Below are 22,495 nucleotides of genomic sequence, written 5' to 3'. Positions count from 1 at the left end.
GTAGTGTCATATTGTGTGTGTGTGTGTGTGTGTGTGTGTGTGTGTGTGTGTGTGTGTGTGTGTGTGTGTGTGTGTGTGTGTGTGTGTGTGTGTGTGTGTGTGTGTGTGTGTGTGTGTGTGTGTGTGTGTGTGTGTGTGTGTGTGTGTGTGTGTGTGTCTTAGTCTTAGTCTTAGTTAGTGTTAAATCCTCCTCTTCTGCCTTTGTGTAAACAGCATCTCTTATCTGAAAGCTTCTTCTCACCATGGATCCCTCTCTTATCGCAACATTCAGCCTTTTTAAACTCCACGTCACCATTCTCTCGCTATAATAACAAAGCCCACTAATGCACATTTGTCTTTTCTCTCTCTTTCCCACTTTCTCCTTTTGTTGCACTTCTCCCTCTGTGCCTGTGCCCTCACGCACAGTAAACATGGTCAAATGTTCACAATAGCACAAACTTGAAGGACAACTTGAAGGTTAAACGTGCTTTACATGTATGCCTAGAAATGACATTTTTTAAGTGTCCCTCCATCTCCTCTCAAATTGAGAAATAAGAGCTGGTATGTGGTTATTCATTTTATATTTATATTTCAATAAATCCCTGAAAAGGGCTGTATTATTAGGTTGAATACTGAGGGGAAAAGGAAAGTGTTCATTTGGTAGAGATTGTATTTACAGTTTTTTAAACTAGGATTAATCATTTTTAAATGTCTTTTTTATTCTATTTTGTTGATATATTTCTCTTTTTTTTATATCTATATGTTTTCTATTTTATTTCATTTTATTTTTGCCTGTCTATGTCAGCCCAGAGTTGTAAACACAACATTGATATATCACTTTCCAGTGTTGGCAAACAGTTGCCTACTAACACATCCAGCTGACAATTAGCATTCAGTGAGAGTCCTGTTTCTAGCCAACTGGTCAACGCAAGTTCAATATTCACTGTCCTTTTAATAATAATAATAATACATCAAATTTATAAAGCACTTTTATACATGCTGAAAGACGCTTTTATGTCTGTTTCAGTGTATAATATGTTAACCAGCTTTTATATGAGGATCTTTTGTTATTTTGAAAATGCTAATCACAGGAACTGTTCACAGCATCAACCTTGATTCATGAGTCCCCCTCCGGCATTTTCTCAGCTATAAAATGATCTGTGTCCGATTGATCAACTTTCTGTCTGTCACATGAACTAAATGGATGCTACTAATTATATCCTTTGTTGAAATGACGGATAAAAAGGGCTCAGACATCCAGTCATGCTCTTTGCGTTTCTCCTTAAATCCTCTGCTACTCTGTGGGAGTTCAGCTTGAATTGTTCAAAGAATTCCCAGGAATTAATCAGTGGAAAAATACTGGACCCATGAAATAAAACGCCTTTTCAAGAAATGTGATGTAGGGTCAATATAATCAAAATGCAACGATTGAATTAGTGGCCTTATAAATTCTTGCATTTTGCAGTTCAGCAAATGCCAGTAGAAAAAAAAAACAAACATGCTGTGCAAGTTCTGTCACTGACTTGCTGTATGATCTTTAAAAAATATATTTTTAATAAGCAGCACACCCCTGCGGACTATTTGTAATTCAGTGACCTCGTATGGCTGAGTCACAGCTCTGTGAGGAAACCTTTGGGGTGAACACAGACGAGGGCTTCATTCAGTTCCACCGATCCATAGCCCCTTTCATACAGCGATCCCACCACATTGCCGTTGCGCTGCCTTCGGTTGTTAACACTGAACCAAACAAACGGGTACATAATGCCGCCCCCCGCGTGTGATTTTTAGAAAGCATGCCGCCGTTCCAGAATCAGAGGCGTGACATGTTACACAACAGCGCCAGCATTTGTTCTGCTGTGCTGCTGCTCCCCCTTTTTTTTATACAGACATCAATTCTACTACCTCTGCTGCTGGCACGGAAGAGGAAAATCAGTGTCTTCTTTATACCTTTTCAAACAGAAAAGTGAGGCGGAATAAGGGCGCAACATTCCGGCCTTGAACCGGCTGTATAAATGGGGTGGGTGTGTGTGTGTGTGTGTGTCAGAGAGAGGGAGAGACTGCCAGATTATGATGTGCCTCTACTCCTACCTTAAGGTATAATGAGCTGTATTAGCCACAGAGGCCTAGCTCTGTTTCTGTCTCCCTCACACACACACACACACACACACACACACACACACACACACACACACACACACACACACACACACACACACACACACACACACACACACACACACACAAAGATACACACGCACACACAGAGCAGATGTTATTCCCTAATTTTATAACCCCCCCACCCCCTCGGATAAAGACCTTAAACTTTCAACCATCAATGTGGTCATTGTCTAACTGACATGTAGAGTATGAGCTGGTTAACGAGGGATCAGCGCTTAATATATATATTTTTTATTTTAAACGGGACCTCCTGTGTTCTACGAGTAAAAGCCTGAGGATGGGGGCCGAGAGAAACAGAATAAGTAATAATTAGGTGCTGACAAGCAACTTGTCTGACGAAAAAGGAAACCCACCGGATAATGTGGTGGTGAGAGGGGGTCGTAGGTGGCAGGGGGGCTGCATAGATGGAGTAAAGAGAAAAACGGGAGTCAGAAGAAGAGACAAGAAAGACCGCTTCAGATTGCTTCCTCTTTATTAAATGGAGAGACCCTTTCCTTTCAGTTACTGCGACCCCCTGTGTTATACTCACACACCCACTGAGAGTGATGTTCCAATAGAAGGGGACATCACTGCTCCGAAACGAAAATCTCATAACGGCATCTGTGAGATCTCTTATATCCTTTCACCCTTTTCTTTTATCCCCCTCTTCATTTCTATCTCCTCTCTGCTCACAGTTATAGAATATTGGAGGTGGTGTAGTATGATAGGGCCACGTGGAAGGCTCTTTGATCAGACAGGATAACCCAAGGACGTTCTTCTCTTCATCGTGCATTTAAAAACCAAATCATAGACACGTTTAGTTTAATTTGCACCAGTTTGTTTTATCATCTCAAAATCAAGCTATTTCCACAATGGGGTAATATGACTGGAGTTAATTATTCAGATAATAAACAATTGTTTATTCGACATGTAATGTATGAAAAGCCAGTTTATTTTGTACACCCCCAAAAAATCAATTCCTCACTTGTTTTTGGCCGGATCATATCTGCTCACAGATTGCAGCAAATGTGGGAAAACTCTAGTTTATCATCACTGAAATATCAAGGGAAAGGGTTGACATGCAACATGGGGCCGAAATCAAAACTGCTCCTGCTCTAATACATGTCTACACCGCTGCGTTGGAAAAAAAGAACGGACTCATTTTTCAGAGAACTTATTGATTGTCGGGGAAAAAATTCCAATGACGGCTCATGAGCCGTGAATTTATGTGATCAAGGTCCTACATTTTGCCGTCTTTGGGTTTGTTGCTCTCGTTCCATAGACGAATGTGATCAATGTGTTTATGAAAGCATTTCACTCATTTTGCCAAAATCTATTCAGCGATGTGAGAAATCATTCGTGCCTTTGACCAAAACCTTCGCTGTGTCAGTGTCTAGTTTATGACAGCTCTCCAAACTAAGAGCCGTTAACCAAATTGCAAATAATTGCAAGTGACTCCACAATATCATCCACATGAAGACAAATTAATTTGCTGCATTTTTCTGAAAGTGTTGTAAGAAGTCATTTTTTCCAGGCATCATCAACGCCCCAACTTTAGCCATTTGGACTACAGTTAAGGTGTAGTAATTGCATTTCAATTTTTTTCAGCGGCGAAAGAAGGAGAGCAGCGTACAAAATGTTTTGACATTAGTTGATTCCCGGGGTCCATACAGTGCCAAACACATTTCATGCCTGTATTACAAAACACAAATGTGTGAAAACATAAAAAAGAGACATAAAAAATGAAGGAGTGGTGTTCTGCATCTTAGACTCAATTAGGTGCAGGGGCTCATCTCGTCATGAGCGTGTGTTGTATTATTGATATGCCCCCTGCTGTGGCCCTAGATCCTACACTGCAGCCTTCGACTCCCGTCTGATTTTCTTTTCCCCTCACCCCTTCTTTCCTGTTAAGGAGGGCTCCCATGTCTGTTTTTTTGCTCTAGGGTATGATCCTTACTCTGCTCCCCTTTTTCTTTCTTGTTGTTCTCCATATCCTGTCCATATTATCCGCACACGCTCCTGAGAATCCCGGCAGACCTCAGGTCGTCGGTTTGCTTTACTGGTTGCTCAGGGTGTTTTTGTTTGAAGACCTGCTTGATTCCTCCGTCTCCCTCCCTCGCTCCGCCTGTCAGCCAGATTTGTTAGTGTTGGTGCGTGCGTGAACTTAGGGTTGTGAAGTATGACGAGCACACTGTCTATATTTAAGCAACAAGATAATAATAATTTTTTCTGAAGTAGATTTTCCACTTCCTGCACAGGAATCACGAAGAGTTGATGTGTTTGTGCGTGTGAGTGTGGGAGGCATCAAGCCAGAGAGCACCACCTCTTTGTTATTCCTCTTCTTCCTTTCTCTTTGTCTTCATCCTTCACCTTCTTTCCTCTTCCTCCCACTTTACTCTCATCTCCCCTTGTTTGCCAATTGAACCACTGCCGCCCCTCGTTTTGACGCATGGGCAGCTCTCGCAGAGAAGAACAAAGGAGCGGAGGACGTGAATGGGCAGGGTAAGGGATGATCAGGACCGGTGTAGGCATGGTTTCGGTTTATTTCCCCGTCTATTACTTCCTGACCCAATACGCCCGCCCCGTGTTGCAGGCGTCCTGGGTCAGTAAGTGAGGTCTGCACGGCGACGAGGCTGGACTCACATGAAGTGAAGCTAAGGATCGCCCACTCAATCTGTTTCCCTCTCAGCAGTCCTCTCAGTTTCACAGAGTAATTAACAATAATTACCCTACTAGCTTTGCCAAATGGCCATTTGCTTTGCACCAGCACACACAAATGCACATGCACGCGCACACACACACACACACACACACACACACACACACACACACACACACACACACACACACACACACACACACACACACACACACACACACACACACACACACACACACACACACACACACACACACACACACACACACACACACTTAAGGCCATTACATGCTGGAAAGCTGTAACCACTTAGGCTGTGGGTGAACATCTGCATTCCTAGGCAGCAGTGATGTAAATGTCATACCCCATAGGGCAAAAGTATGTGGACTACGCTGCTCCATATACTTTTAAAGGAATTTCTAAGCTGTACAGCACTTTACAGTAACAGTTTGATGAAGTCGAACGCGACAACACACCTGACCGGAAAGAACAGCCCCTAAAGAGGGCGTCTGGGTTTGGTCAGGAAGAAGTGGCTTGCACAGAGCCTTAACCTGAACCCCTAAAGATTACTTGTGGGATGACATTAATTTGCACGCATTGCTTTGACACATTCATTTGCACGCATTGCTTTGACATTTGACGGTGTTAGGATGCCTGATGTGACAACATCCAATCACAGTTTCCTGCTCTGGACACAGCAGAGTCAGTGGGCTTGAGCATTGCATACCCTTTTTTCAATCACACGCCACTTTTCGATAAACATGTCGACGCAGGCAGCTTCCTTTAGCCAGTGAGAAAAAGCAGCTATTTCACAAAAATGGCTCAACAGGAAGAGATGCATGGTCTGTTGTGTGTCCAAAACCATCAACTGACAACTCTGTTTAAACTCAAAAGCACAACTTCAGCATAAAAAATTGAAACCTTTCCTGCTGCACAAGTTTGGAGCACTAGTGCTTTGGCATGTTTAAAAATTCTTCTCTGTCGTCTCAAAATGTACATGGGACTGACTGGATGTATGATATCTGTGTTATATTAATGCATGCATCGTATATTGGAGACGGCTGTAGTGTAAACAGGCAGAGCGATGTTGATCAGCCACACAGGATCATAAAGAGAGACGCTGTACACCTACACAACAATGTGACACAACTTGCATCTAAAGCCATCAGTCTGTTACAGGATCCCAAACTGAAACACAGAATAAACCTTTAATCATCATCTTACCCAAAACTTTGTGCTTATTCCTGCAGTTTCATTGCGAAACCCTCTGCAGATTTATTTCATAAAATCCAGACCTCTGACTGGGTCATTTGAGCTGAAAGCTAATTCTGCTCTCTGAAATAACAGGCAGGTTTCCTTTTTTGGAATGATGCACAGTTCCTACTCATTATTTCTGCAATTCACACAGCTTTTAGACACAAAAACACCTTTTCATGTTGATCTCGTCGCAAGCTCTCAGTTAGTTTTGGAGGTTTTCCGGCGGTACCTGCATCTCACTAATGACGCTGCTCAGAAACGCATCCATATGAATACTTTGTTCAGATGTCCACATACATTTGGTTATGTAGTGTAGCCAGAGGGGTCAGCCCATCGGCTCTCATGGGAGTTTCTGTGGACTCCAGTGGCAAAAGTATGACATTTTCCCATCGAGGCTAAGAAACCACCACACTCTCAGTTAAGTAGGCAGAGCTAGAGACTTGCAGCCTTTGCGCAATGAAATAGGCACACTAACACAAACAATTCAAAGAAACACAATGGAAATGACATCTGTGAGGGTGCCTACATGTGTTGTTTGTGTTGTTGAAAGGAGAGACAGCTCATGCTCTTACAATTTGATTTCCCCTTTTTTCTGCCTTTGCAGCTTCAATAGCCATCTCAAACTCGGCAGAGAGATTTCATTTTTGGGTGCATGCAAAATGCAACGGATCAGACTTCATAAATTATCCTTCTTTTCCTCTTCTGGTTGTCGTCTGTGCGAAATCTCTTCTCCTCCATCTTTGTGTCCTCGTGTCCCCCACGCTTCTATCCCTGTGTGACTGGACTTAAAAGGCCAGCTTGAGGGATGACAACCGTCGCTCACTTCAGAGGGGCTGCGCGAGTGGAGGGGGGGGGATCACGAATGGAGGGAGATGAAAGCAAAAATTGCAGATGAGGTAGTGCAGGAAGAGAGTAGTTTTAAAGATTCATAAAGGATTGACAACGTCTGTGTCAGTCAAAGCAAGCAAAGTAACATGGGCATGTTTTTCTTCACATCCTCACACGAGAACTTCGCCCTCGCGATGTGAAAGATTACCTGATTTTTCCTTTGAAATGTTTTTTAAAGGCTAATACTTAGCGATACCGGCATTTAAGGATGAGATGCAAATAAGGAGAATTAAATTAAACCCTTCAATAATTTCCTTGAGTCGTTTATTTTATGCTAATCAGATTGGTTCATTAAGGTGCTGTCATTACATGCACTTTTAGTTTTTTTGCTGCGGTTAAAGGACTTAATGTTTTGAATTTGCTACACAACCCCTTCGACTTTCTGCACATTTCCTCTGGCAGTTGTCAGTGTCAGTGGGAGAAATTAAATCGGATTAGATGGGGATTGATACACACTTGATGTGCTGGTTAGTGAGGACACTGAGTAAGAGACTCACTTCAATGAAACTGTCATCTCTCATTAATGTGTTTGTAATAGTTTTGTTAGATAACAAATGGAGTCTTTAGCTGTATGGCTAAATGATATATCCGGTTTTGTCTACACTGTCCATTCATTCATTTTTGGTTTTGGTCTCATTTTGGGGTGAGTTGACTATATGAAAAATAGGAATATTAGTAATAGTTGTAATTCGGAACAGATATGTCAATACAAAGTCTGCTCGAGTGAAGAAAGTGGGTGTATATACACACACACACACACGCACGCACACGCACACGCACTCACTCTCGCTCACATTTGTGTGTACGCCCGAGAATGCCGTCTCATGGTGTTCTTAATCCTCCCCAGATTGAGGTCAGTGGGGCTGTTGGGCGATCTCCGTGTTTCTATAACCTCGGCCTGACCCCCGAAAATACTGAGATTGTGTGCTGCCATCCGATTGGTTCTGGTATTCCTGAGATGTCCGTGTGCAGGGATCTGATTGGCACCTGAAGATTTTATGTGTTAATTATCTCTCAGGGATATGAAGAATCAGCTTGCTGTTTTTCACCCTCTGTTCCCCGGGATAAATCCACAGAGTGGACGGCAGTCAGATCCAAAATTGGGTTGGTGTAGGGGGGGTTATTCTAGTAGCTCCCGGGTGTTCTCAGAGGCCCACAGCATCATGTGGGAAGGTTGCTATGGCAATGGCAGGTTGTAGCGTAGGTGTGTTGTTGTGGTAACGGTACGTCTGTGTGCGGCTGCCTTTCAGTCGGTGTTGACTGGAGAGTCAGAGTGAGAGAAGGACTCTGCGACGCCCGGTCCTTCAAGAGCAAACTCGCATAATGTAAGAGAGATATTAAGTAACTTTATCTTCAGCAAAGGGCACGAGGATACAGTTAAAATTAGGTGGACTTGTAATGTTCAGTTTTTGCTAAGAGGTGTTTCTGAATTATTTTATTTTAATTTTTTTGTCCTGCCTATTGATGAACATGGGGAGGGCAATAAACAATGTGAGACACCACTTAATGTGTTGAAAACTCCCTTCACTTATCAATCTTGTTTATTTTTTACTCACTCTCTTAATCTTTCATTTAGACAACACAGATTTGTAGAACGATAAGAAAATATCATATCAGCATAATATGATTCCAGTGGAAATCATTAAATGTTTATAAAGAAGAATTATCACCCTGCAGTTACGGCCATTAGGAAAAGGCAGATTAGTTAAACCTGTTATAAATAAAGCATCTGAGATCTGGGCCAGGAAATATTCCCATGTTTTGTAGTTTTATTATATGACCAAAACACAAATGTATCAGCAGAATGGTACCCGTGTTGCTGCCGCCAGCCTCCCATGCTGCTACAAACAGGGGAGAGAATGTAGAAGGGGATTAGATGACATATTCGGTCAGACCTCATGAGTATTTTCAAGATTGCTTCAAACTATCGCGGGCAACTGTTTACTCTCATCTGGGCATATAGATCTCCAGAATGGCATCTCAATTTTTTGAGTGCCATTGCGTCTGACCCACCTGATTACACACTTTATTTTCCTGCCACTACTGTTTCATCGTTGTTTCTATCTTTGAGTGTCTCGTTAAACTCCTGTAACCAGATGTCAAGCATCCTTTCTCCGCCCCCTCCATCTTTTTTCTCTGATCTCTCTGCCTTTGTTCCCCACCCCCACCCGGTTTGTTTCATTAGTGCGGTGTCTGTGTCTCTGATCTTCCGATCTTCCGATCTCCTTCTCCCAGTTTTACCCGTGTTTTCACACATGATACACGATGACACACACACACACACACACGCACACACACGCAGACGTAGTATGCATTAATCACGTTCCGAACATTTTGGGAATAAAGCTTTCCCGTGCACCGACGTGTAGTCATAGCAGGTGAGTTGAGGAGAGCCACGGGCCTCAAACGTGCCGATTTGCAGTCTTCACAATGACAATCCCTTAAGAGCCTGATTAGCCAAACATCTTTACAAAGCACTCCACTAGCATGTACTCACTCAAAACACATTTTCTCCCAGTCGCCGCACGGCAAGGCAAGAAAGCATTTTTTGGAACCATTCACTCAATTCATCACGGCCGGGCTTAAATGGGTTGACTGCTGTCTGTTAAACACTGAACACTGATGTCTCTCCGCATTCCAGTTTTCTCCGGCGCTGAATGCATTTGTGCACAATGCACTTCTGAGCATGCATTGTATAAATGAAAGGTACTGAGAGCTCACACCCAGCATACTGGCACTACTTGTTTTTATTATAATCTCTCTTCATTGTGGTTGTCATTACTGCACGACATCTTGGAAGCTTCGGTCCGGTGCTATCTATTGCTGTTGTCAGACATGAACTGCGTTCGCCATTGTCATATGAGGAACACAGCAGCACACTGTCCGAGTCAGAATTCCCCTTCGCACCAGGAATATTTCTGGAACACTCAGGCGAGGGGCGGTGCCTGTGGGTGCACCCACCCGCTCGTCGTGAAAAATGCCATTTCCAATTCTACTTCCTGTGACAGTCACATCTTGATGTCTCAGTTGCTTCCTTGCACCTGACTGTCCCCCTCTCTCATCTCCCCTGGTTGCAACCATCTGGCTCCTCTGTTCTTCATTGTATTGCAGATAGAAAAGGCCGGGCTGAATTAATTACAGCAATTTAACTCGCAGTTTTCTATACTTATTATGTGTGATCAAAAAAACGAAATGTCTGAAAGTGTATAGTGAGAGGGAGCGTGGCTCTTAGTGTGCTGTGGGAAACCATATGGGATGAAGTCAGTCCAGGTGGGTTTCTGGTGTGTGAGATGGAGATCATCACAAAGTGACATGTCATGTATGAAGAAGGAAAACGACAGCAGAACATAAGCTTGGTAGCAATAACACCTTTTTCCGCACCATGAGGAGTAAATTGGATTTTGAACCACTTGATAGCAGAAGGCCTGTTTATTTGCACTTCTATAATGGTATAAAATAGTCTGTTTTATTATTGCCAGTCCTCCACTTTTAACAACAACTGTACCACAATACTGTGGTTTATATATAAATATATATGGTTAGGGAGTTGTTAATTGCCTTTACATCCCCAGCAGCCTCCACATATTCAGAGTGCTAATTTTCTTGCTTCTTCTTTTCTTTATTTCTGCAGTCATCGCTGACTCATTGACGGTATCGGCTCCAGCCCAGACTCTGTCCAAGGTGGAAGGGGACACACTGCAGCTCACCTGTGAGGTGTCCCGGACCACAGAGCAGCACACTCACTTGTCAGTGGGCTGGTACCTGCGATCTCCGGAGGATGCGACTGCCCCGCCTCAGGAGCTGGTCACCTTGTCGCGGGACTTTGTCCTCCGCTCTGGCGGACCGTACCGGCAGAGGATGGCGGCGGGGGACCTCAGGCTGGATAAAACCAGCGCCACATCCTACAGGCTGACCATACACAAGCTGCAGCCCGTGGACCAGGGCCTGCTCTACTGCCAGGCTGCGGAGTGGATCCAGGACACAGACGGCAGTTGGTTCGCCATGACCCGCAAGCAGAGTGAAAAGATTCAGCTCCGCATTCAGCCCACCGGTGAGTAAAGGGAAGAGATTCTGCAGAAAAAGAGAAGGGAAAGAGCATAAAAGTCTGGTCTACTTCGAGGTCCCCATCCATTTGACAAGAACACTTGCATGCATGTGGGCCGCCTTCCTCTGATTGCTGATCAGTATCTCGCACTAAGCTCATTAGCTCACTAAAAAGGGCTTAACTAAACCTCCACAGACTCCCCACTTTTGTATTTGTGTCTGTTTGATGGGCAACATTACAAATGTATCCAAGAATAATTTAGCCAGCTCCAAACAACGTGGGTGTTTTGCCACGGGAGACCTATGGCTTCCACATATGCGGTGTCTCTAGGCAACGAGTGCCCCCCAGATCAGACGCCAAGAATGGGTTTTTCAATCACTCCTCGCCAACAGTTACTCCCGTCTAATTTGTACCAAGTGCATTAATGGGAGAAACCGTGCTCGTGTGGGGCAAACTCTGAAGGAGGAGATTGTCTAATGGAAGGGAGTTACCAACTGAGGGAGGAAGAGGAAGTGGAAGGGGGAGGGAAGGGTGACAGGGTGACATGTGGCTCAGTAAGTAACAAGGGGTGCATGATGCAAGTACATGGGAGAAACAAAGAGTGCGTTGAGGTGAATGGCGGAGGAATATGCCTCATATGATAATGATCTAATAAGCTGCCTACATCTAGACTTAATGGACCAGAGACAAAGACGACTTTACGACTGCTCACGTCCGCATAACCCCACACCCGACTTGACCCCATCGCACCCCCTGTTCTATAGCCACGCACATAAAAAAGAACCTCTTTGTATCCTCCAAGGAAAGGGTCGCGGAGATGGGTGATGAACTGTTTTGACATTAGCACCATTACCGAGGCAGCACACAGTGGCAAGTGTCTCCTGTCAGTAAATCACTCGAAAGTGGAATCGTTTTGCCTTTCTCCATTAAGCATCAGATCTGCTGTGGACCAACGCAACTTGATGGTGCCCCAGATAGTGCTGTGCGGAGGAGAAGGAGAGTGGTAACCTCAGCTGTAAAAGCAGGGTTTTGTCAGATGGATTCCTGCTTCTTTAGGGAGGACGACAAAAGGCACAAAGAGCTCCCTTCTCAGCACCCTCCGCCACTGTTTGTCTTCCCTCTAATCTATAATGGATGGAGGTGTTGTTGCGTGACAAAAAGAATATAGCAGAATTGTGCTACGGGGTGCGGCTGTGGATGCGAGCTCTCAGAATCAAAGGGTGTGTGAATTTCTCCCGTGCTACCTCCTTACGCGGCGAGGGCACCGCTTGCATACCTTTAGGGCTGAAATTGTGTATTTGATGTGTGCACCTGTCCAAGTGCATTTTTTTTTTTAACCAAGAGACAGAAACTTCGAGAGAGTGGAGCATCTCCTCCATTAGACTCCTATTATAAAAGATGGAGTGTAGCTCAAGACAGCCCCATCACAAGCTAATCAGCCACAGCCGGCATCAGAGAGAGGAGCAACGGACAGAATCCTAATGTAGCTTTCACTCTCTGTTTTTTTTTACTCTCTCTCCCTCTCTTTCTTTCTCTTTTCTCTCACCTCCCCCTTTGTTCGTTCCCACTCTCACATCACCTCTTATTTTCTGCAGTCATGTCTCATCACTACATTTTTTTTTCACGCTCCCCTGGTTTTTCTCCATCACCCACTTTCTCCTTTACGCCGTCTGCTACTTGTGCTGAGCGTTTGCTTTCTACCCCGACTTCCTGCATCCTCCCAGTTGAACTCGTCCTATAAAACACGGGCCCCAGTAGAGCTCCATGCTGTGACCAGTTTTGCTCCCCTTCTTTCACAATTGATGATAATATTCAATCAGTAACACGACAACTTGCTGTGCTGCTGCTCTGATGTACCAAGGTGCTTTGTTGGTTTGCCCTTTGTGTGTTGTTCCCTTCACCCACTGTGCGTGTGCGTGTGCGTGTGTGTGTGTGTGGGTGTGTGTGTGTGTGTGTGTGTGTGTGTGTGTGTGTGTGTGTGTACCAGGGTTGCAAGTAATGATTGTCATTATGATAAATGTAGTTTTTATTTTTGATTGAATCATTATCGTTGAGAAAATATCAAGAATAGAAACATGGTTCTAAGGACACACACCATCCAATTAATAATAACAACTGAGTGAAAGCAGCAAATTAATTAATGGCCAACTAAACATTTGTTTTCAAAATTGTCAACAATTAATTTCACGTTTATTTGTAGATGGTAATTGTTTCCGCACAAGTAAACGCTCATTGTGTTTGTCAGTCAATATTTATTTTGTGTGTGTGTGTGGACATTATTGTTTTTGTGTATGTCAAAACAATAACGAGCTCCATACCAACAGCAGGCTTTGAACTTTTCCATGAGTGTGTTTCTCAGGAAGTCTGTTTAAAGTCTTTGTAATTACAGCTCAGGGCTACCAACTCACCGAGAGACAGAACAGCCGTTTCTGATCCATACTGTGCTCATCATCGGGAAATTAATACAGCAAATAAAACTGAACACGCGCGCATGCAAACACAACGGCACATGCGCATACAACGATTGTAATCTTGGCCTAGCGGAGGAGCTCGCACCGTCAGTGTCTTCTCTCCGTCTGTTCTGCCACAGACCGTGCAGGAGGCTGAGAAAGCGTCCGAGTCTGCTCTAGACCGCGAAGAGAATTTTAATTAGATGTTTTTTTATTGCAGAGGTGAATTCAAGGGGGGGGGACGAGTAGAGCTCAAGGAAAGAGCAGCGTTTTACCAGAGCGATGCACCGTGTGACCTTCTCTAGTTTCTATTCTGTCTCTCATCGGCACAAAACTGATGCTATGCTTACTGCCCCCCCAACACATCCCTACTCAATCCCCACCTTGATCACCCACCCTCTCACTCGGTTTCTTCTTGCATGCAGGTTCAGAATTCCAGATTGTGAAAATTAAGAAAACCCAGTAGCAGTGCCATGCATCTAATTAATAGCCCATATGTACACATTCGTCTTGTTTTTAGAAATCAGAAACAAGTTGTTTGGGAACATAAACACCTACGCTCTATCCATTCTGCTGTTTTATCTAAATTCATTACCATGTTTAATACATATATATGTCGTTGTTTTTTTAAAGGTACAACATTCAAAACGTCTTGTCTTTCTTTGTGTCGTATACCACAGACTAAGATTTTTCTTAGTCAGCCCCCTGACCACATTAATGATTGTTATACTAAAACGGACATTTAACCTTGATGTTCCCTCTGTCCTATCCCCATCTATTTCACTTAGATCGGGACTTCAGCATCCAGGTGAGCACGGAGCGACGGTCCTTCACGGCCGGTGAGCCGCTGGAGCTTCGCTGCACCATTGAGGCCCAGAATGTCCCCGAGCGCTTCTTCTCGGTGTCGTGGGTCTTCAGCAGCTCACCGGTGGCCGTGGTGGGCCCCAGTGCCGTGCCTGTCCTGGGCCCCGATTACGTCGCCCGCGAGGCGGCTGGTCACATGACCATACGCAAGGAGAGCACCAGTGTGCACCTGCTCAAGCTGCAGCACCTACGCCCGGAAGATGCCGGGAAGTACATCTGCCGCGTGACCGAGCGGGAGAAGACCCCCACGGGAGACTTCATCGACCGCAGCAAGAGGTCTCGCAACGTCCAGATCACGGTCCAGCCGCTCAGTGAGTAATAATCTGTTCATGGGGCCACTGACTTACTCGTCCCGTCCTTGGTTGTCAGTTACACTAAGAATGATGAGCTTTTCATAATAAGGAGTTTTATCTTCGTAAAGGCAACGGAGAATGTCGTGCAGTGCCGTGCTACTCCCCCACCTCTCCGCGCTCTCTACAAGGTGGCCTATAACAGATAGCTGCACAGCCTCTATTGTTAGCTGTGAGCAAGAGGGAAAAGGATAATGGTGCTCTTATTCCTGATGTATTTTCTGTTTGAGTGGATTGCTAAGGATTGGTAATGCAGCATTATGGTCCTTCCCATTTCCTTGGTTTAGCTAGAAGGAGGGGGGGGTAACACTATAGTGGGGTAATGGAGAGCCGAGGAGTCCATACTCAAGAAGGCTGAGCTAACAGCCATGAAATGAAACCGTGGAAAAAGAAAAGAAGCAGAGAAAAGGGCCTAGCTCTCCAGGGCACTCTAAGTGGTTCCCCAGGCTAAATGAATGTGTTCTGCCGGGGCAGTCGTCTTTAGCTGGATTAAGCAGGGCGGACTTGTGGGGTTGTGTCAGGCTCACAGCTGATTGATGCAAATTTACAGTCAAACCTTGCTCACAGCCAGGTTTCCCCTTCCATCAGTTTGGGCCATTCGCCCCTTTCTTCATGTTGGACCCCCGTGTCTCTTAGGACTGGGACAGGGTATGGAGCCAGCTGCTACCTGTATAATAAAGCACAATAATCCCAGAGTAGTGTTTCCCTTCAACCAGCCATACTACCTTATCCTGACCGCTCTGCACCCCCCCTGCAAAATCAGCCCCAAACAATGGCCCCCCAGCCTGTGGCAGTCTCCTGGGAACCTCTCTGTATGGGAGGTTTTGTTTTTCAAACAAAAGACCTTAATGCCCTATAAAAAAAAATGTTTATAGTGTTTACACAGGATAATAGCCATGGTTATTGGAGGAGAACTCCCATGAAACACAGCAGTAGCGGTCAGGCAGCGTTTATTTCATGCACAAACTGCCCTCCCATGTCTGCTTTCTCTCACCTGCACACACTCTTATACAAACACACACACACACACACACACACACACACACACACACAGTTTCCAGATGTGCTCCACAACTCTGATTGTGGGAATTGGGTGAGCGTCGGTGTGATAGGGTCCAACAAGGGTTTAAAGTTCATGAGTCAGAGACGCGCAAAGGTGACGGCAAAAGGTCAAGCAAAGGTAAATGCCTCTGACAAATCAGTGTTGATGGATGAGGTTGCCTTTGCAATGAGACAGGGAGAGAGAGAGCTCACATGCTACACTGATAATCTATCATATGGATAGAAATGAGCAAGAGGAAGGGGAAAAAAATAGAGAGGGGATAAACTGTAGAGACAAAAGCCCATGGGGAGAATGTAAAAGTTCAAAAAATGAAGCAAAAGGGAAACGCAAAGTGGAGGGGAGGACATATACATCTAAATGTATAAGTGGCTCACACTGTCTCACACTGTAATCAGAGAATACAGTGTGTTTCATAGCTGTGAAGCTGTTTAAAATGAAAGACTGAAAGGAACAAGAAAAGGATGAAGGCTTTTCCTTTTGTTCATTTGAGTGTGATAGAATTAAGGAGTTTATTCCATATTCACAGAGAGCTCATGCTTATTAGGAGGGCCAGCGAGCTGAGCAGGAAGCAGCAGAGCTTGGCCTGAGGGGAGGGAAAAAAAGAGAGGAGAAATCTTGACCCACCCCCCCGAGAGACAGCAGTGCTGGTCTCACAGGACTAAGAGAGCTTTTGGGTCAACCGCAGCTCCACAAGGTTTGATGCAAACTGAAGTGATGAGAGTCGAGATAAAGCGGAAAAACAGAGCAGACGAGCCAGTAAAGACTTTTATCCTCCTCTTCTTCTGAAGTGCCACGGAGCCCTGTGATCTCTTCCCGTGCCCATGTGGACTTGGTCAACAAGCTACACAGGGTTCAGAAAGAGAATCTCAACCGACACGCACAAATTCACCAGGGCCTCGTCTCTGGCTGTCGCTCTGATGTGCCCCGGGCCGGATACAAACTGCACTATCGTCCTCCCACGCACGTTCTTACATACATACGAGCAAGGAAACACACCTGCCCCTGCACTTGTACAGGATTGTGTTATACTCGCGGCAACATGCTCAACAATTTGTTTTATTGCCCCTGGCCCCTCCTGTACTCTCTGAATGTTTTAACACAGGGTAAGATGTTTGTAGTCTATGGGAATCAGTGAGAGAGGAAGTTGAGATTTTGAGGAACTCTTTTCTGACAGCGTCCTGTCTCAGATAGACTTCTCATGCTCACCTGGCTGTCTCTCTCTCTGTCTCTTCTTTCTCTTCCCTCTCAGAGAGCAACATCACTGTGTCGTTGTCCAGCAACTCTTCAGAGGTCCTAGAGGGCGACGCGATCCAGTTGACCTGCTCGGTCCAGTCCACTACAGGGCCGCTGTCCGTCGCCTGGCATTGGACAGATAAGCAGACGACCGAACTGACCCAGGAGGTGGCCTCCGTGGACCGGGACGGCACGGTTTGGCACAGCCCCACCTACAGGGAGCGCTCCAGTTACGGGGAGATACGCGTGGAGAGGGTGCGATCAGACACATTCTCTCTGTCCCTGTACAACGCCTTACCGGGGGACGAGGGCCAGTACCGCTGCACGGCCACTGAATGGTTTCAGACGGGCACCGAGCCGGAGCTGAACTGGGAGAAGATAGGCGAGAGGTCGGCCACCAAGACGGTCACCGTCAAGACTGTTGGTAGGTTGTTTCTGCCTAATTTAACCACAACACTCTGTATGTTCTGATACCCCCAAGGCCCAAGGCAGTAAAGCATGTAAACAGTCGTGACAAGGCCGTGAGTATGCACACATGCAAATGAGAGCCAGGCATATGGTTTGTGATTTGCCTATGACAGATGAGTGGCTCAGGCAGAACATGCAGTGCACATATTAGTATAGACAATGGTTTATTCATGCACTGCCCAGGGGGAAAAGGGTTTTATCTCACACACACGCACCCGCACACACACTCTGACCACCTGCCACACGTCAACTTCAGAGCTTCCTTGACACCCATCAGAGACACACACACATCACGCACATCCATATGGATTAGTCAGAATTATTAGAATGGAAATGCATTGGCAATGTGTTTCACAGTCTGTGGGTTTCCACAGTCAGGGCTGAATTAAGCTTAACGTCCTCGGTACAGGCTGAGGAAGCCACTGGAGCGGAGCAGTGAGGAGCTGGCAGACCAATGGACTCAAGACACACACACACACACACACACACACACACACACACACACACACACACACACACACACACACACACAAGCAATGGATTAGCCCCTTGCAGCAACACACAGCGGTGCAGCAGTGAGGAGATGTCAGTTTTTAAGTGGCCATTTGTTAAGTTCGGGCAACAACAGAAACATTATTTTGAGGAACAAGGGACAAATTATGCATATCGGGGGGAAAAAGTCCAAAGCCGCGTGTCTCTCTTCAGTTGAACTCGTCGACGTCTCCTCTCCCTCTCCTCCATGCCCATTGATCAAGGGGTTCTCTAAATGTGCATCGATGTGTGACGGTCGATGTGTGTGTGTTTCACTTTGTCTCTGATTTGTTGCAGTCCTCATTTTTCTCACTTAAACCTCTGAATGTAGAATTATTGGACCTGAACTTGTCATGCAGATAGAGCACTTTTTTGTCGTCCCTATGTCTCAGTTCTTCTACAACTCTTCTCTTGCTTCTTTAGTCTATGCACCTAATACATAAAAAGGATAAACTCAAGATCCAGTTTACTTCTGAGTTCAGATATGGCTTCAACCTGATCTGTCCTCTGATTGAACCAGACAACAGACTGAAGCTAAAGATATTATAAATGATCACTGTACCTTAATGTAGTTCATATCTCCCTCCTTTATGGATTCCCTCTATTGACTGACAAGACCTGGAGGGGGTGGGGAGAAGGTTGTCCTCCGGGAATCTTGTGTTTTTTTTTGTTGCCACGGTGAAGACAAAGATGCTCGGTAGAGTCTTATCTCCAGCTGATTGGCTTAAGAGGCCCTCAGGATGTCTGGGGTAGCAACGGGTGCACAAGCGGGAAGCCTATATATGTACACACACTTTCACTAATGCATAGCGGACACACGCAGACACACTCGCCGACTCCACCACACGCAGTTTGTATAGTGAAGGAAACAAACGCATTCATGTTTATCCACACAAACAAAGAGACAAGAGTTGTATGGGAAAATGGATCGGCATGAAATCCTCTTGACTGTCACAGTGGCAGGCAGACAGTGAGGCAAATGGATGGATGGAAGAGACGCGCAGGCAGATGAAAGATGGAGAGAGAGGGGAGAATTATTGTCTATTAGAGAATTATGGCCCCAGGCAGCCGTCCCAGCAGTAGCCAAGTCTGGACAGCAAGCCATTGATTACACACCCTGAAGGACACCAGGGATGATGGCTGTCAGCGGAAGACGGAGGGCGCGGGACAAGAGGGAGAAAGCGATTGGGCTGTCGACAAGAACATAATGGAGAAATCTGCAAAGTCTCAAGGAAATAAATTATTTTATCTGGCAAAAAAAAATCTGACTTCATCAACATCTCTCCATTCCTCTGCCTACATTCTTTTTTTTTTTTTATCCATGCATGACCGTCTTTCCTATATTCAATTTCAATCATTCACATTCATTCAAATGCCCAAAAATAGGTGCCAGAGGGCCAGGTTATTAAAGGGCCACGCTTAAAAGGGATTTTTCTCTATCTAATCTCTCTCAATATTCCCCCACGCTCCCCCTTGTCTCGCTTGTAGGTGTATTTTGGAAATAATGTATGGAGTTGGGCGAATGTTTTTAGCTTAATGAGGAAAGTTTAGACCTGGCAACTAGCTGGGCTCGAACGTCAGTGCTTAGAGGAAATCTCTCCCCTGGGTTTTCTTTGTTGCATCACCATTAATTTTGAAGCACACTCTCGCAGTGAAGCGCACAACCTCATACTTACACACAAGCACAGAGTAGTATATACATCCACATTCACGTGGATAAGCTAAATGGGCGTCTTCGGGCACTTAGGCCATAATGATGGAAGAAAATGCTTCTGAAGTTTGAGAACTGCTTTTCCATTAAAGATGTCTGCCCTTTAAGTGAAAAGCCACTGACTGTACCCCCCCCCCCCCCACACACACACACACTCACATCATTTTCTGAGCTTTGAGCTTAACCAATTCAGTCACTCACCCAAACTGTGTTGCGCAGTTATTATGCAATCGTGTTGTCATTCTTTGTTATCCTAATATCCTCTCTCCTCTTCTTCTACCATCCAGAGTCCTCCTTCATGGTGTCAGCCTCATCACGAACACCGTCTGTGACCTTTGGAGACTCATTTGACCTCCTGTGCCTGGTCAAGCCCAGACACAACCCTCGCGTTCCCACTTCCGTCACCTGGCGCTTCATGCCGGCTGGCTCAGAGGCTGATGACGAGGATGTGGGAGAGTTCAAAGAGCTGGTGACTTTCACCCGAGAGGGGACGCTGCAGTGGGGTGAGCAGTTGCTCGGGCTGGGCACCCGCACCACAGTGGACCGGTCCCACTCCAACACCAACTTCCGTCTGTCAGTGACCCGTGCGGGGCGCCGCGAGGCGGGCAAGTACCAGTGCAGCGCTGTCCTCTGGAGGAGAAACTACGACAACAGCTGGAGCAGAGTGGCCAACCGCACTTCTAACCTGCTTGGCATCAGTGTCCTGCAGCCAGGTAAAGCTGCATGACCGCTCGCCAGGCAGACACCCACCTAATTGGAACAGACACAGACCAGCAAACCACAAACGGGGACGAACACACACACACACACACACAAACACACACACACACACACACACACACACACACACACACACAGTGTGAATTCAGCAGAGCTTAGAGGATTTCTGCCCGCTCTAATTGCTCTTAGTCTTTGGTTTAGCCACTAATTGGAGTGTGTGTGTGTGTGTGTGTGTGTGTGTGTGTGTGTGTGTGTGTGTGTGTGTGTGTGTGTGTGTGTGTGTGTGTGTGTGTGTGTGTGTGTGTGTGTGTGTGTGTGTGTGTGTGTGTGTGTGTGTGTGTGTGTGTGTGTGTGTGTGTGTGTGTGTGTGTGTGTGTGTGTGTGTGTGTGTTGCTGGGCAGGGTGGAGTCTCCTAATGGAGCAGTGAAAGGATTGCTAAATATCCCACAGGAAGAGAATACTGAGTGAAAGAGGGTCGGGTAAGCGACGGAAGTGAAGGACGGCGACGGAGAGAGTGAGAAAGTGTGATAAAGAGAGTGAGCGATATGTCCTTGAACCCCTTTTTTCCTCGGCGGAGGCATTAAATTGACTACACCACCCTCATTGGCCCTCTGTGCTCCACACACACAGAGAGAAAAACACATTCAGACACAGCCCAATTAGTGGGAGAACACAAACAGCAAACACACAGACACACAAACACACACACACACTGGCCCAATTTACCTCAGTGCGGTGTGCCTCAACTGTATCATACTTTCTTTTATTCAGGTGAATGTGCCCGAGGCAAACACTCATCCCGTTGATAAAAGCCCACTGCTTTATTCAGGCTTTCAAAGCTGCCCAGCAAAGCATTCTGGTACTCGAGTACCAGTGGGGTCGTGATTTATTTGGATTTGTGCAGGAGGAATATGAGCAAGGTGTGTGGGTGTGATGAGAAGTAGGTTTTTAAACTCGATGTAATAAGATTAGCAACCACGCAGCATTGTGCGTTAGATAAACCTTACACACATCACAGGTGTAGACTTGTGCTCTTGTGCCTGCAAGCTCTGCCCATGTGCAGGTGAGGAAAAAAGTAGGATGCTGTATTGAGTTCAGAGGCGGACTGGGGTGGTCAATAACCAGTAAAATGTAGTCACATGTACAGTATAGACAGTCTCTCCTTCCCCGCTGCTATTGATTCAGATGCGCACGCTAATGTAAATTGATGTACAGTAAACAGACTCTCTCTCACACACACACACACTCAACCAGAAGCACCAGCGCATGTAGACAGTGCTTTACTCGCTTGACAGACTGTTCTCTGACCCTAACCATTCACGCAGAACACACAGTGTCCCCAGGCCCCTCGGCAGTTATTTGGAAATCGACTTATCATCCTGAATGCTCATTTACCGTCCTCCCATGTGCAGTTTACCTTGTTCGCCTTAAACTAGAAGAATCTGAAGACACAAAACCCTCTCACTCAGAGACGTGTTTCAGGGGGAATAAATACTCTGTCCTTCTCCCGCTCGCTTTTCTAGCAGCGTCTCCATGAGAAAGTGATCGGTTACCTCGGTAATTCCATCAGAAATCGCGACAATGTGATCAGCGGCAGACTGAAAGCCAATCAGTAGCCATAACGGGCAATCATTCTGCGCGTAAGGGCAGTAACTCACAAGGGGGGGGGGCGGGTGAGTTATTCGTTCTATCTGCACTGGCTACCGAGGCCCAGATACACCCCGGTCACGCCGTGTTCATCTGCTCCACCTCTGGTGTGTCAGACCCTCATTTAGACTGGTGACTCATTTGTCACAATGCAGGGCGTCCTTCTCTGCCTCACGCCTCTCCTCCCCATCTGCTTTTTCCCCTCTCTGTTTTCGAAAATGTTAACCACTCCTGGCTAGATGAGCGGCTGGCATTTCCAGTGCCCCTCTCTAAAAGAAGTGGGATAAAAGGGGAGTGTGTGTAATGAGCTGTGAGGAAACACAGCATCTGACCAGATACATAATTGAGAGACGTTAAGTCATGCTTCCAGTGCGGCACCTGCTCAATATGTATAAAACTGCCTCAGCAGCATTGTGTGTGCCCATACATACGTGTGAGCATGCCTTAAGTTCTTGCATGAATGCCCATGCAAC

At 45.8% G+C, this 22,495-nt stretch overlaps 1 protein-coding gene across 2 annotated transcripts in view; it reads left to right on the top strand.

Annotated features, from left to right (window-relative positions):
* igsf3 (immunoglobulin superfamily, member 3) overlaps window positions 1-22,495 on the top strand; it is a 66,582-nt gene that overhangs the window by 27,062 nt on the left and 17,025 nt on the right. For both annotated transcript variants that reach the window (XM_035651563.2, XM_035651564.2), the window contains 4 exons: window positions 10,572-10,991; window positions 14,224-14,610; window positions 16,962-17,369; window positions 19,943-20,368. In XM_035651563.2, the coding sequence (XP_035507456.2) occupies window positions 10,572-10,991; window positions 14,224-14,610; window positions 16,962-17,369; window positions 19,943-20,368 (1,641 nt within the window). The remainder of the gene's footprint in view (window positions 1-10,571; window positions 10,992-14,223; window positions 14,611-16,961; window positions 17,370-19,942; window positions 20,369-22,495) is intronic.

Source organism: Scophthalmus maximus, chromosome 14 (genome assembly GCF_022379125.1).
Source record: "Scophthalmus maximus strain ysfricsl-2021 chromosome 14, ASM2237912v1, whole genome shotgun sequence".
Classification (NCBI taxonomy): Eukaryota; Metazoa; Chordata; class Actinopteri; order Pleuronectiformes; family Scophthalmidae; genus Scophthalmus; species Scophthalmus maximus.
The sequence above is the reverse complement of the archived record's forward strand: the minus strand, read 5'-3'. Positions and strand labels throughout refer to the sequence as shown.